Source organism: Eptatretus burgeri, unplaced genomic scaffold, assembly GCF_056783735.1.
Source record: "Eptatretus burgeri isolate ZD-2024b unplaced genomic scaffold, Ebu_testis_v1 Ebu_testis_scaffold_1335, whole genome shotgun sequence".
NCBI classification, from domain to species: domain Eukaryota; kingdom Metazoa; phylum Chordata; class Myxini; order Myxiniformes; family Myxinidae; genus Eptatretus; species Eptatretus burgeri.
This window is the reverse complement of record NW_028223284.1, coordinates 784-13722: the sequence shown is the minus strand read 5'-3', so window position 1 is coordinate 13722 and position 12939 is coordinate 784. Positions and strand designations below refer to the sequence as shown.

At 41.9% G+C, this 12939-nt stretch overlaps 1 protein-coding gene across 1 annotated transcript; it reads right to left on the bottom strand.

Annotated features, from left to right (window-relative positions):
- Window positions 1–2534: 2534 nt before the first annotated feature.
- Window positions 2535–6348, bottom strand: LOC147006880 (F-box/LRR-repeat protein 4-like). Its single transcript, XM_085867752.1, has 4 exons — window positions 5857–6348; window positions 5155–5533; window positions 2983–3227; window positions 2535–2805 (listed from the first exon to the last, which is right to left on the bottom strand). The coding sequence occupies exons 1-4, from the start codon at window positions 6201–6203 to the stop codon at window positions 2535–2537; spliced, it is 1242 nt and encodes a 413-aa protein (XP_085723878.1). The 5' UTR covers window positions 6204–6348.
- Between the last annotated feature and the right edge of the window lie 6591 nt (window positions 6349–12939).

Genomic DNA, 12939 nt, shown 5'->3' with positions numbered 1-12939 from the left:
TCGACAAAAGTTACTTGTAAGTTACTCATAAGTCGAAACACGTCGAGGTAATGGTTAGTGTCAGTGTTCCAGACTCGCTGGGTTCTTTTTTTTGTTGTTTTATCTTCGGTATGACGGTGATGTTGACACTTCGATTTTGAGTGCGGTTATAATATTGTTGCAAATTCGCGCCCGCCGGCGTGCGAACGGCCACGTAACTCGAATCGCGGCACGTCGCCCACCGGACGGACAATTCTGTCGTGACCCTCTCGGACTAACGCCGGGAGCTAGTCACGGGTGGGCCTTTCGGCCTCACCACGATCGTGCCAACCGCCCCCCCGCGTGGGATAGGGTTGTTCGCCAAACTCGACCTACCTAAGTACCCACGCGGAGGGTAGACCGGGCGATCGCACCTCGCCGCAGGTCGACTCCGGACACGGGCCACTTAAGCGACCTGTTCCGTACTATCGAGATAACCAAGCGGTGTTATCGTCGGCCTCGACGGTTCCGATTAATTATCGGGCGTATTAAGCCCACTACCAACCCTTTACGTGAAGCAAGATGGAGATTCAATTAAAGAAAAGACGAAGCGAAACGGGAAAAACAGTTCAACATAATGCACATTTATTCCGCGGCACACGGAGAGCACACATATACAATTACAACAGAATGCACCTACAGCAATTGCAACAAAATAAACACAACAATGCAGATCTACAACCGACTACGCGTGCACACGGCAACACTAAAGCAGTTTTTACTTTACAGACGGCGCCAACAACACATTTACTCAAAAGCAAAGAAAAGGGCCACCCTCAAAGACAAGGGGCAGACGGGGCCTGTGGGCCAATATTTGCGCGGGACCTGAAAGAGCGGTCAGGTCCGCGAGACCGGGTGGATCCCACCCGTGTCTTTGTGATGAGCCGCAAATGTGGCGGCGCGGCGGTGCCCCGACTTCGTGCTCCTTCGTGGGTTTCGTTGGCACTGCTTGGAGTGGGGTGGGAACGGGGCCCCCTTTTTCGCACTATCTCAGCGCGGGGGGAAAAAGGGGGGAATTGTTGATGCTCTGGGGAAAGAGGATAGCTGGCTTGCTTGGGTCCCGCGACGAGCGATTCCACCGCGACCTTGTCGCCGACCGCCGTCTTCCTTGCCTCGGACCCGAACTACTCGGTCTCTTCCCCAATTCTCCTCAGCCGACTGCAGCAAACCACCTGTACGCCCTCGCCTCCCGACTCACTCCCCACTCCTCCAAGGCCGACTCTGCGATCAAACCGACTCGACCGCGCTCCAGGCTTCCTCTCTCTGCAGCTCCCCGACAGACTCCGAACCCCGACAGACTGCGAACCCCGACAGACTGCTCCAAATTCCCCCTGCGCTTGGCGCTTTATAGACCGGCACGAGAACCCATATGCAAATTTCTGGATCAGAACGAGCTCGGGGGTGGAGCCACGCTCGCCCATTGGACGGAGGAAAAGGGGCGTGAGTCTCCCCTGATCCGAGAATTTGCATATCTCGATTCTACACCGACGTGCCTGGAGGCGGGGCCAAACCGCCCGCGCTTGCTGATTGGACGGATCAGAAGTGGGCGTGTAGCATTCCTGATCCGAATTCTCCTCGGAAAGGCCGCATTTTGCACTCGCGGTTCGGCGCGCGTCCCGTACAAGCCCAGGACAGCCCGACGCTCGGTGTTCACCGGTGGTGCAGGAATGGCGGTAGGAGAGGTGAAGGTGGTGGAGGGTTTATGGTGTTGGTTTATGGCCATGGTGCCGTTTGGAATGGCGGTGATGCGATGTTTGCGGGAGCGATTTGTGAAGGTAAAGATCGTGGCTGTTGGCGTTGTTGTTGTTGTGAAGCGGCGTTGTGGTTGGTGGTTGTTGTGTGATGGCGGTTGAGACGTGGTTGGTTCAAAATAAAGATAGAACAGAAAAACGGCTATCTCAAAGGGTCGCAGCCCGAATTAATCACATTTATTCCCTCTAAACAACGGGTTTGGGGCTGACTACACATGCACTTACAGAGATATCTCACCTACGGGACCTGAATGGTGGTTTGCAAATTTCCTCAACCGCAACAATATAATATAATTAATAGGCTGCCGCTCAACGATTTAAATCATAACCGCACGAGAAATTGAAGTGTCAACATCACCGTCATACCGAAGAAAAAAACAAACAAAACAGGGAGTCTGGAACACTGACGCTAACCATTACCTTGACGTGTTTCGACTTATGAGTAACTTACAAGTAACGTGTGTGGACGTGTGTCAACGATCGCGTAACGTGCCTACAACTTATGGTCAGCGTAGCGGAACTTGTGAGTCATACGCTGGCATAAGTCGTACAATTTCAAGCATGCTAAAATTTGAGGACAACCGCAAAGTACAACGATGAAAGCCAGCGTACTACGACGTATGGCAGTGTTTTTCAGCGTGCACTCAATGTTTCCAAAACTTACCCAAAACGTATTCGACATGTGCCAGCGTTTTGGACAAATTTTTCAAAAATCGGCAGAAGCTGGCTAAAACGTCAAGGTGTGACTGGGCCTTTACAATGGTTTTATAAATGACAAAATTGCGAGAGAGTAAACGAACATAAACGAGGTGAACAGCTCACATTGATTCGCGTTCGGTACAGGACGAGGCGTTGCAGCCTCGGCAAGGACGAGAGCTGCTTGAATTCCCCGGGTGGTATTTGGTCACACGACGACAGGTCCAGGTCACGAAGATTTTGGCAGAGCTTGGTTATAGAGTCCAAGCATTCGTATGTGATCCAATGGCAATTTGCCAGCTCCAGGTGCAGTAGGTGCTCAGCAAACCCACCCAGGAAACTGAAAAGGTTCCGTTGGAAGACATTGGGACGGTGTTTTAAACAAAGCAGTGAGAGACAAGACGAACTTCAAAACCAACTTCCATCAACCCACGTTTGCTGCGGTGGAGACAGAGAAGTGGAGAGGGTTCACCTAAACCCAGGCCGTGGATTACTAACTTTGCATTGAATTACTCACTTTTTAAGGAGTGTAGGACTGAAACCACCATTGTTTCCGGTCCATGAGAGACTGAGCGAGCGTGTGTAGGTGAGACGAGGCTTCAAGGATAAAAGGTCATCCTCATAGAGAGATGGCCAGTAAGGCTTGAGGTCCAAGTGTTTATACAGGGAAGAGTTGTAGCAATAGTTGCGCAGGGTACGGCTGCTTTGAGCGAGACAGCACAGCTCAGGGAGCGTCAGGTGAGATAAAATAATTTCTATAATCTGTCGTGGAAGTAAGGAAGCAACAAAAAAATCGATTGAATTATCAGTGCATCAACCTGACTCACTGTCACTGTCCAGATAGTCAAGGATGTCCATCAAATGAAACGCCAGTAATCCTCAAAACAACCCAGGTAACGACTAGTGAAGCCATCAAGGACTTCCAAACATAAACAGACTTGGACAGCCATTTCATTGTTGACACTCTCGTCTGAAACCATTCTGAAGCCAAACAATGAGATGATGTGATCTGGAAAAGCAAGTTAGAAAAGAAGAAGAAAAGATTCACATACTCACACTCATCAAACATACATAGTAGGGGTCACATACTCACACTCATCAAACATACATAGTAGGGGGTTCACATACTCACACTCATCAAACATACATAGTAGGGGGTTCACATACTCACACTCATCAAACATACATAGTAGGGGTTCACATACTCGCACTCATCAAACATACATAGTAGGGGTTCACATACTCACACTCATCAAACATACATAGTAGGGGTTCACATACTCACACTCATCAAACATACATAGTAGGGGTTCACGTACTCACACTCATCAAACATACATAGTAGGGGTTCACGTACTCACACTCATCAAACACACATAGTAGGGGTTCACATACTCACACTCATCAAACATACATAGTAGGGGTTCACATACTCACACTCATCAAACATACATAGTAGGGGTTCACATACTCACACTCATCAAACATACATAGTAGGGGTTCACAGACTCACACTCATCAAACATACATAGTAGGGGTTCACAGACTCACACTCATCAAACATACATAGTAGGGGTTCACATACTCACACTCATCAAACATACATAGTAGGGGTTCACATACTCACACTCATCAAACATACATAGTAGGGGTTCACATACTCACACTCATCAAACATACATAGTAGGGGTTCACATACTCACACTCATCAAACATACATAGTAGGGGTTCACGTACTCACACTCATCAAACATACATAGTAGGGGTTCACATACTCACACTCATCAAACATACATAGTAGGAGTTCACATACTCACACTCATCAAACATACATAGTAGGAGTTCACATACTCACACTCATCAAACATACATAGTAGGGGTTCACATACTCACACTCATCAAACATACATAGTAGGGGTTCACAGACTCACACTCATCAAACATACAAAGTAGGGGTTCACATACTCACACTCATCAAACATACATAGTAGGGGTTCACATACTCACACTCATCAAACATACATAGTAGGGGTTCACATACTCACACTCATCAAACATACATAGTAGGGGTTCACATACTCACACTCATCAAACATACATAGTAGGGGTTCACATACTCACACTCATCAAACATACATAGTAGGGGTTCACAGACTCACACTCATCAAACATACATAGTAGGGGTTCACAGACTCACACTCATCAAACATACATAGTAGGGGTTCACCTACTCACACTCATCAAACATACATAGTAGGGGTTCACATACTCACACTCATCAAACATACATAGTAGGGGTTCACATACTCACACTCATCAAACATACATAGTAGGGGTTCACATACTCACACTCATAAAACATACATAGTAGGGGTTCACATACTCACACTCATCAAACATACATAGTAGGGTTCACATACTCACAGTCATCAAACACACATAGTAGGGGTTCACATACTCACACTCATCAAACATACATAGTAGGGGTTCACATACTCACACTCATCAAACATACATAGTAGGGGTTCACATACTCACACTCATCAAACATACATAGTAGGGGTTCACATACTCACACTCATCAAACATACATAGTAGGGGTTCACATACTCACACTCATCAAACATACATAGTAGGGTTCACATACTCACAGTCATCAAACACACATAGTAGGGGTTCACATACTCACCTCAAAAGGTAAAATGTCAAAATATCCATTTTTAGTGAAGGGGGAAAGCTTCCCTTCCTCTTTGTTTGCCCTTCTTTCTTCCTCCATCTGTTTGACCAGATCTCGTCTCCTCTTTCTTTCCATCCTGTTTTGTTTCTGCCGAAGTCTATCTGACTCAGCAACATCTTCATTCTTGCTCTTCTTCGGTTGCATAATGTCCACCGGGACACCGTACAGAACAACAGCGGCCAGTTCCATGGGGTAAGCGCTCAGGGAGCAATTGAACTCCAGACGGAGGATGTTCGTCGCAAAACCCGGTGGTTGTATCGTTGGGGAAAACGTGAAAGGGTCGTTCAGTGGAAGATTGGTGTCCACAGAGCCGGACCACAGCATCCGCCACCTGCATCGTTCATCACCAAAGGAAACATTTTGAGGAGCATCCTTTTGATTTTACCATGAAGTAGACATTGTGTATTAGGGTGTGGCTCATGTCATACAATACCAGGTAACGAACCTGGTGACAAAAACATGGCTACAAAAAGGTAACTAATCCATTTATATCACGAAGATGTTTTTGAAATCCCGTTGTCATCATGCAAAACCAGTCAGAGGCTCAACATACTCCCCAAAAAAATGATAATTTGTCATTTCGTCCCTTTTGGACTCATGAGCATAAAGACTTTAAAACTAGTTGGAGATTTAAACCAAAAGGGTCATTGGTACCTGTACACAGCAGACTCTTCACCTTCATCCCAGGACCTGGCCAGAATCCGAACCACATATCCAGGGGGGAACGACACCAAGATCGAGACCCTGGTCGGGAAGACGGGCTCATCGAAAAGTAACTCGATGAAATCCTGGCTTTGAAACCACTCGGGATTCTTGGGACAATGTCCAGGTGCACATCGGGACAAGCGGTCACACCATGCCCCGTATGTTCTCGGCACGGTCACGTGCATGAAGGACCCGGAGAGGGAAAATATGAGAGGTGGACCCACCAGGTTGCTGATGGAATTGTATCCTTCATACCGGGAGCTCAGGTGCAGAATGTGGCTCACGTATTGAAACATCTCGGGAAAAGACGGCTGTGTGAAGAAACCTTCTTCCTGCAGTCCTGGTGCATCTCCACGCCGTTGCTTTCTCTTGGTCCTGTTGAACAGGAAGTGCAGAGTCGGATCAACATGCAAGTGTATTATGCGCAGTCGTTGGAATAAAATCCACAACGGTGATCCAGCACATGTAGATCACGTGGTCATTTATTTATTGCACTTGTTGTCAGGAACTCATCATCCCCCCCTCCCATTGTATCACTCAAAAACCTACTCTCATCTTCCCATGGACCATTGTACTCATTAAATGTTGATAGATCTCCGAAAATCTACATTTGGCACCCATATTGATTTCCAAAATCAAATTCTTGCATCTTTGAGAAAGGCGATGCGCATATTACGAGTGAAATATAAATACACCGTTTAGGTCGTCTTCACATGATGAGAAAATAAATCCAGCTTGTCAGTCTACTCCTTGTGAAGATGTGAAAATGACGTTTAACAGATTTACAAATAGTAAGGGAAGCTCATGTCGGCCATGTTGATGATGTAAGCACTGCATCCCAGCAACGATTGTGTGAACCATTGTGTGGCACAGCAACAAAACAGAGAATCATATTATTATAAGTTTAATTAACTAATGTAAAATGTTTCGGGATATAACGAAACAGTGGCACGGATTACTTGACAGGCAATGGTGATTAATTACTTACAGGTCCAGTACTTGCTCTGAAGACCGTGCACGTGTGATCCGCACTCATTCCATTCTCTGAATTTATATCTAATACGTAAAGCTCAGTTTGTGTTTGTTTGTTTGTATATTCTAACAAAAACATGATTTTTCAGACACCTAAAATGGACACATTTTCCATGATATCTCCAATAGTATAAATGCTACAATAATGACTGAACACTTCCTCAGCTCGAAATGAGGAGATCTTTCATGTGTTAAAATTTAAGAGAGGTTGGATTTTAAATAAAAAAATAAATTAAAAAAAACCATAAATTTCAGACGACCTGTCATATGAGTGATTTTGACCACTTTCAGGAGGCTGTTAAATAATGTGAGATATGGTGGAGGAAGGAGAAACTATGCAGGCCAACTCGACTACTCGTGTAGTGTATTGTGTACAAAGCTCAAGACTGTAAGTATTGTAATTTCAAAATGGCCTCTGAGCATGGACGTGCAAAAAACATGATTTTCAGACACCTAAAATGGACACATTTTCCATGATATCTCCAAAAGTATAAATGCTACAATAATGACTGAACACTTCCTCAGCTCGAAATGAGGAGATCTTTCATGTGTTAAAATTTAAGAGAGGTTGGATTTTAAATAAAAAAATTAATTCAAAAAAACCATACATTTCAGGCGACCTGTCATATGAGTGATTTTGACCACTTTCAGGAGGCTGTTAAATAATGTGAGATATGGTGGAGGAAGGAGAAACTATGCAGGCCAACTCGACTACTCGTGTAGTGTATTGTGTACAAAGCTCAAGACTGTAAGTATTGTAATTTCAAAATGGCCTCTGAGCATGGACGTGCAAAAAACATGATTTTCAGACACCTAAAATGGACACATTTTCCATGATATCTCCAAAAGTATAAATGCTACAATAATGACTGAACACTTCCTCAGCTCGAAATGAGGAGATCTTTCATGTGTTAAAATTTAAGAGAGGTTGGATTTTAAATCAAAAAATAAATTCAAAAAAACCATACATTTCAGGCGACCTGTCATATGAGTGATTTTGACCACTTTCAGGAGGCTGTTAAATAATGTGAGATATGGTGGAGGAAGGAGAAACTATGCAGGCCAACTCGACTACTCGTGTAGTGTATTGTGTACAAAGCTCAAGACTGTAAGTATTGTAATTTCAAAATGGCCTCTGAGCATGGACGTGCAAAAAACATGATTTTCAGACACCTAAAATGGACACATTTTGCATGATATCTCCAAAAGTATAAATGCTACAATAATGACTGAACACTTCCTCAGCTCCAAATGAGGAGATCTTTCATGTGTTAAAATTTAAGAGAGGTTGGATTTTAAATAAAAAAATAAATTCAAAAAAACCATACATTTCAGGCGACCTGTCATATGAGTGATTTTCACCACTTTCAGGAGGCTGTTAAATAATGTGAGATATGGTGGAGGAAGGAGAAACTATGCAGGCCAACTCGACTACTCGTGTAGTGTATTGTGTACAAAGCTCAAGACTGTAAGTATTTTAATTTCAAAATGGCCTCTGAGCATGGACGTGCAAAAAACATCATTTTCAGACACCTAAAATGGACACATTTTCCATGATATCTCCAAAAGTATAAATGCTACAATAACGACTGAACACTTCCTCAGCTCGAAATGAGGAAATGTTTCATGTGTTAAAATTTAGGAGAGGTTGCACTTTAAATAAAAAAATTAATCTGAAAAAACCATACATTTCAAGCGACCTGTCAAATGAGTGATTTTGACGACTTTCAGGAGGCTGTTAAATCGTGTTAGACATGGTGGAGGAAGGAGAAACTATGCAGGCCAACTCGACTACTCGTGTCGTGTATTGTGTACAAAGATCAAGACTGTAAGTATAATAATTTTAAAATGGCCTCTGAGCATGGATGTGCAAAAACATGATTTTTCAGATGCCTAAAATGGACACATTTTGCATGATATCTCCAAAAGTATAAATGCTACAATAACGAGTGAACACTTTCTCAGCTCGAAATGAGGAGCTCTTTCATGTGTTGAAATTTAAAAGAGGTTGGATTTTAAATAAAAAAATAAATTCAAAAAAACCATACATTTCAGGCGACCTGTCATATGAGTGATTTTGACCACTTTCAGGAGGCTGTTAAATAATGTGAGAAATGATGGAGGAAGGAGAAACTATGCAGGCCAACTCGACTACTCGTGTAGTGTATTGTGTACAAAGCTCAAGACTGTAAGTATTTTAATTTCAAAATGGCCTCTGAGCATGGACGTGCAAAAAACATGACATTTCAGACACTTAAAATGGACACATTTTGCATGATATCTCCAAAAGTATAAATGGTACAATAACGACTGAACACTTCCTCAGCTCGAAATGAGGAGCTCTTTCATGTGTTAAAATTTAAAAGAGGTTGGATTTTAACTAAAAAAATAGTTTCAAAAAAACCATACATTTCAGGTGACCTGTCATATGAGTGATTTTGACCACTTTCAGGAGGCTGTAAAATAATGTGAGATATGGTGGAGGAAGGAGAAACTATGCAGGCCAACTCGACTACTCGTGTAGTGTATTGTGTGCAAAGATCAAGACTGTAAGTATTTTAATTTCAAAATGGCCTCTGAGCATGGACGTGCAAAAAACATGACATTTCAGACACTTAAAATGGACACATTTTGCATGATATCTCCAAAAGTATAAATGCTACAATAACGACTGAACACTTTCTCAGCTCGAAATGAGGAGCTCTTTCATGTGTTAAAATTTAAAAGAGGTTGGATTTTAAATAAAAAAATAAATTCAAAGAACGCATACATTTCAGGCGACCTGTCATATGAGTGATTTTGACCACTTTCAGGAGGCTGTTAAATAATGTGAGAAATGATGGAGGAAGGAGAAACTATGCAGGCCAACTCGACTACTCGTGTAGTGTATTGTGTACAAAGCTCAAGACTGTAAGTATTTTAATTTCAAAATGGCCTCTGAGCATGGACGTGCAAAAAACATGACATTTCAGATACTTAAAATGGACACATTTTGCATGATATCTCCAAAAGTATAAATGCTACAATAACGACTGAACACTTTCTCAGCTCGAAATGAGGAGCTCTTTCATGTGTTAAAATTTAAAAGAGGTTGGATTTTAAATAAAAAAATAGTTTCAAAAAAACCATACATTTCAGGCGACCTGTCATCTGAGTGATTTTGACCACTTTCAGGAGGCTGTTAAATAATGTGAGATATGGTGGAGGAAGGAGAAACTATGCAGGCCAACTCGACTACTCGTGTAGTGTATTGTGTACAAAGCTCAAGACTGTAAGTATTTTAATTTCAAAATGGCCTCTGAGCATGGACGTGCAAAAAACATGATTTTCAGACACCTAAAATGGACACATTTTCCATGATATCTCCAAAAGTATAAATGCTACAATAATGACTGAACACTTCCTCAGCTCGAAATGAGGAGCTCTTTCATGTGTTAAAATTTAAGAGAGGTTGGATTTTAAATAAAAAGTAAATTCAAAAAAACCATACATTTCAGGCGACCTGTCATATGAGTGATTTTGACCACTTTCAGGAGGCTGTTAAATAATGTGAGATATGGTGGAGGAAGGAGAAACTATGCAGGCCAACTCGACTACTCCTGTAGTGTATTGTGTACAAAGCTCAAGACTGTAAGTATTTTAATTTCAAAATGGCCTCTGAGCATGGACGTGCAAAAAACATGACATTTCAGACACTTAAAATGGACACATTTTGCATGATATCTCCAAAAGTATAAATGCTACAATAACGACTGAACACTTTCTCAGCTCGAAATGAGGAGCTCTTTCATGTGTTAAAATTTAAAAGAGGTTGGATTTTAAATAAAAAATAAATTAAAAAAAACCATACATTTCAGGCGACCTGTCATATGAGTGATTTTGACCACTTTCAGGAGGCTGTTAAATAATGTGAGATATGGTGGAGGAAGGAGAAACTATGCAGGCCAACTCGACTACTCCTGTAGTGTATTGTGTACAAAGCTCAAGACTGTAAGTATTTTAATTTCAAAATGGCCTCTGAGCATGGACGTGCAAAAACATCATTTTCAGACACCTAAAATGGACACATTTTCCATGATATCTCCAAAAGTATAAATGCTACAATAACGACTGAACACTTCCTCAGCTCGAAATGAGGAAATGTTTCATGTGTTAAAATTTAGGAGAGGTTGCACTTTAAATAAAAAATTAATCTTAAAAAACCATACATTTCAAGCGACCTGTCAAATGAGTGATTTTGACGACTTTCAGGAGGCTGTTAAATCGTGTTAGACATGGTGGAGGAAGGAGAAACTATGCAGGCCAACTCGACTACTCGTGTCGTGTATTGTGTACAAAGATCAAGACTGTAAGTATAATAATTTTAAAATGGCCTCTGAGCATGGATGTGCAAAAACATGATTTTTCAGATGCCTAAAATGGACACATTTTCCATGATATCTCCAAAAATATAAATGCTACAATAACGAGTGAACACCTAATAAGCTCGAAATGATAAGGTCTTTCATGTGTTAAAATTTGAGAAAGCTGGTGTTTTAAATAAAATAATTAATTTTTTTTGAACCATACATTTCAAGCGACCTGTCATGTGAGTGATTTTGACCACTTTGGAGGCAAAAGTGTCCGAACAACCAAACTCGAAAATCTAGAAAGGCACAGATCTACCCTGGCACTTCAACACAGATGGACCGAAATGCATGATCTTAAAAAAACATGACCAAATAGTGTTTGAAGTTTAGAATTCTTCATGGGAAACCTAGAGTAACGTGAAGAGATAGGAATATGGCATTCTGCCCATCTTCGGATCGACTTACCTGTAAGAGCAAGTGATCTCAACGATGGATTTCATAAAAAGCACACTGAGAAACCAATTGAATGAGGAGAGTTTAAAATCCTGCTGGAAAATGAAAACGACAGCACACTGTCCAAACATCGAACGACTCTCCATGGAAACTCCACAGGAGAAATCACACGAAACTAGCATGACACTCGGTAGCGCGTGTACATCCGCCACGCAATGCCTGATCCAGTGGAACAGATCGGGCCCAAATTTTTTTGACATATCATTATGTATATATATATATATATATATATATATATATATATATATATATATATATATATATATATATATATATATATATATATATATATATATATATATATATATATACATCGTTTTTGCCCCCTCTCAATGGTGAAGAATCACTTTAAAAATTGAAAAATTCTGTTATCTGGATCCGGATCCGTATATTCACCAAAATCTAATCAGTTCGTCATTGTCGCAAACCAAACGTGTTCACCAAGTTTTGTCCGAATTTGTCCACAACTTTTTGAGATATCCTGCACACAGATAGACAGACACACACACAGGTGTGAAAACAACGTCCTTCCGCCTTCGGTGATGGAGGTAAATATGGGAAAGCTGAATCGATGTGATGAAGAAAATTTCATGGCCCCTCTCATTGGTACCAACTCGATAACCATGTATTGCATTAAAAAATCAATGTTTGTGTCTTTGTCCTGTTATTCAATTATTGAAAGAACCGACCATCACCTCAGACCTTCGCCGTACTCGAACCACAATGCTACAACATTCCCATAAAAATCACAATGTCCGTATAAAAATCCCTGCATCAATTCAAACTCGCTGACCTCACCGTAACCACTACAACGCTTCAATCATCTCATCATAACCGCAACAACACTTCAAACACCTCACACAACTGCGACGAATGCTACAAGCAGAGTCACCATCAAGGACGTCCACCACCGTCGTTTGAAGGGGAACAATATCGGGATATCGGGGAACTTTGAAGGTCTCGGAGAAATCAGGAAACATCACCGCCCTGTATAAAAACAGATCCCTGTAACTACAGACCAATCAGCCGGCTCCCAATCATCAACAAGGTGATGGAATCCATCATCGCTTCAGATATTAAATCCTTCCTCTTCTCCATTGGCTTGATTTCCAATCATCAATTTGAATTCAGACCAGGT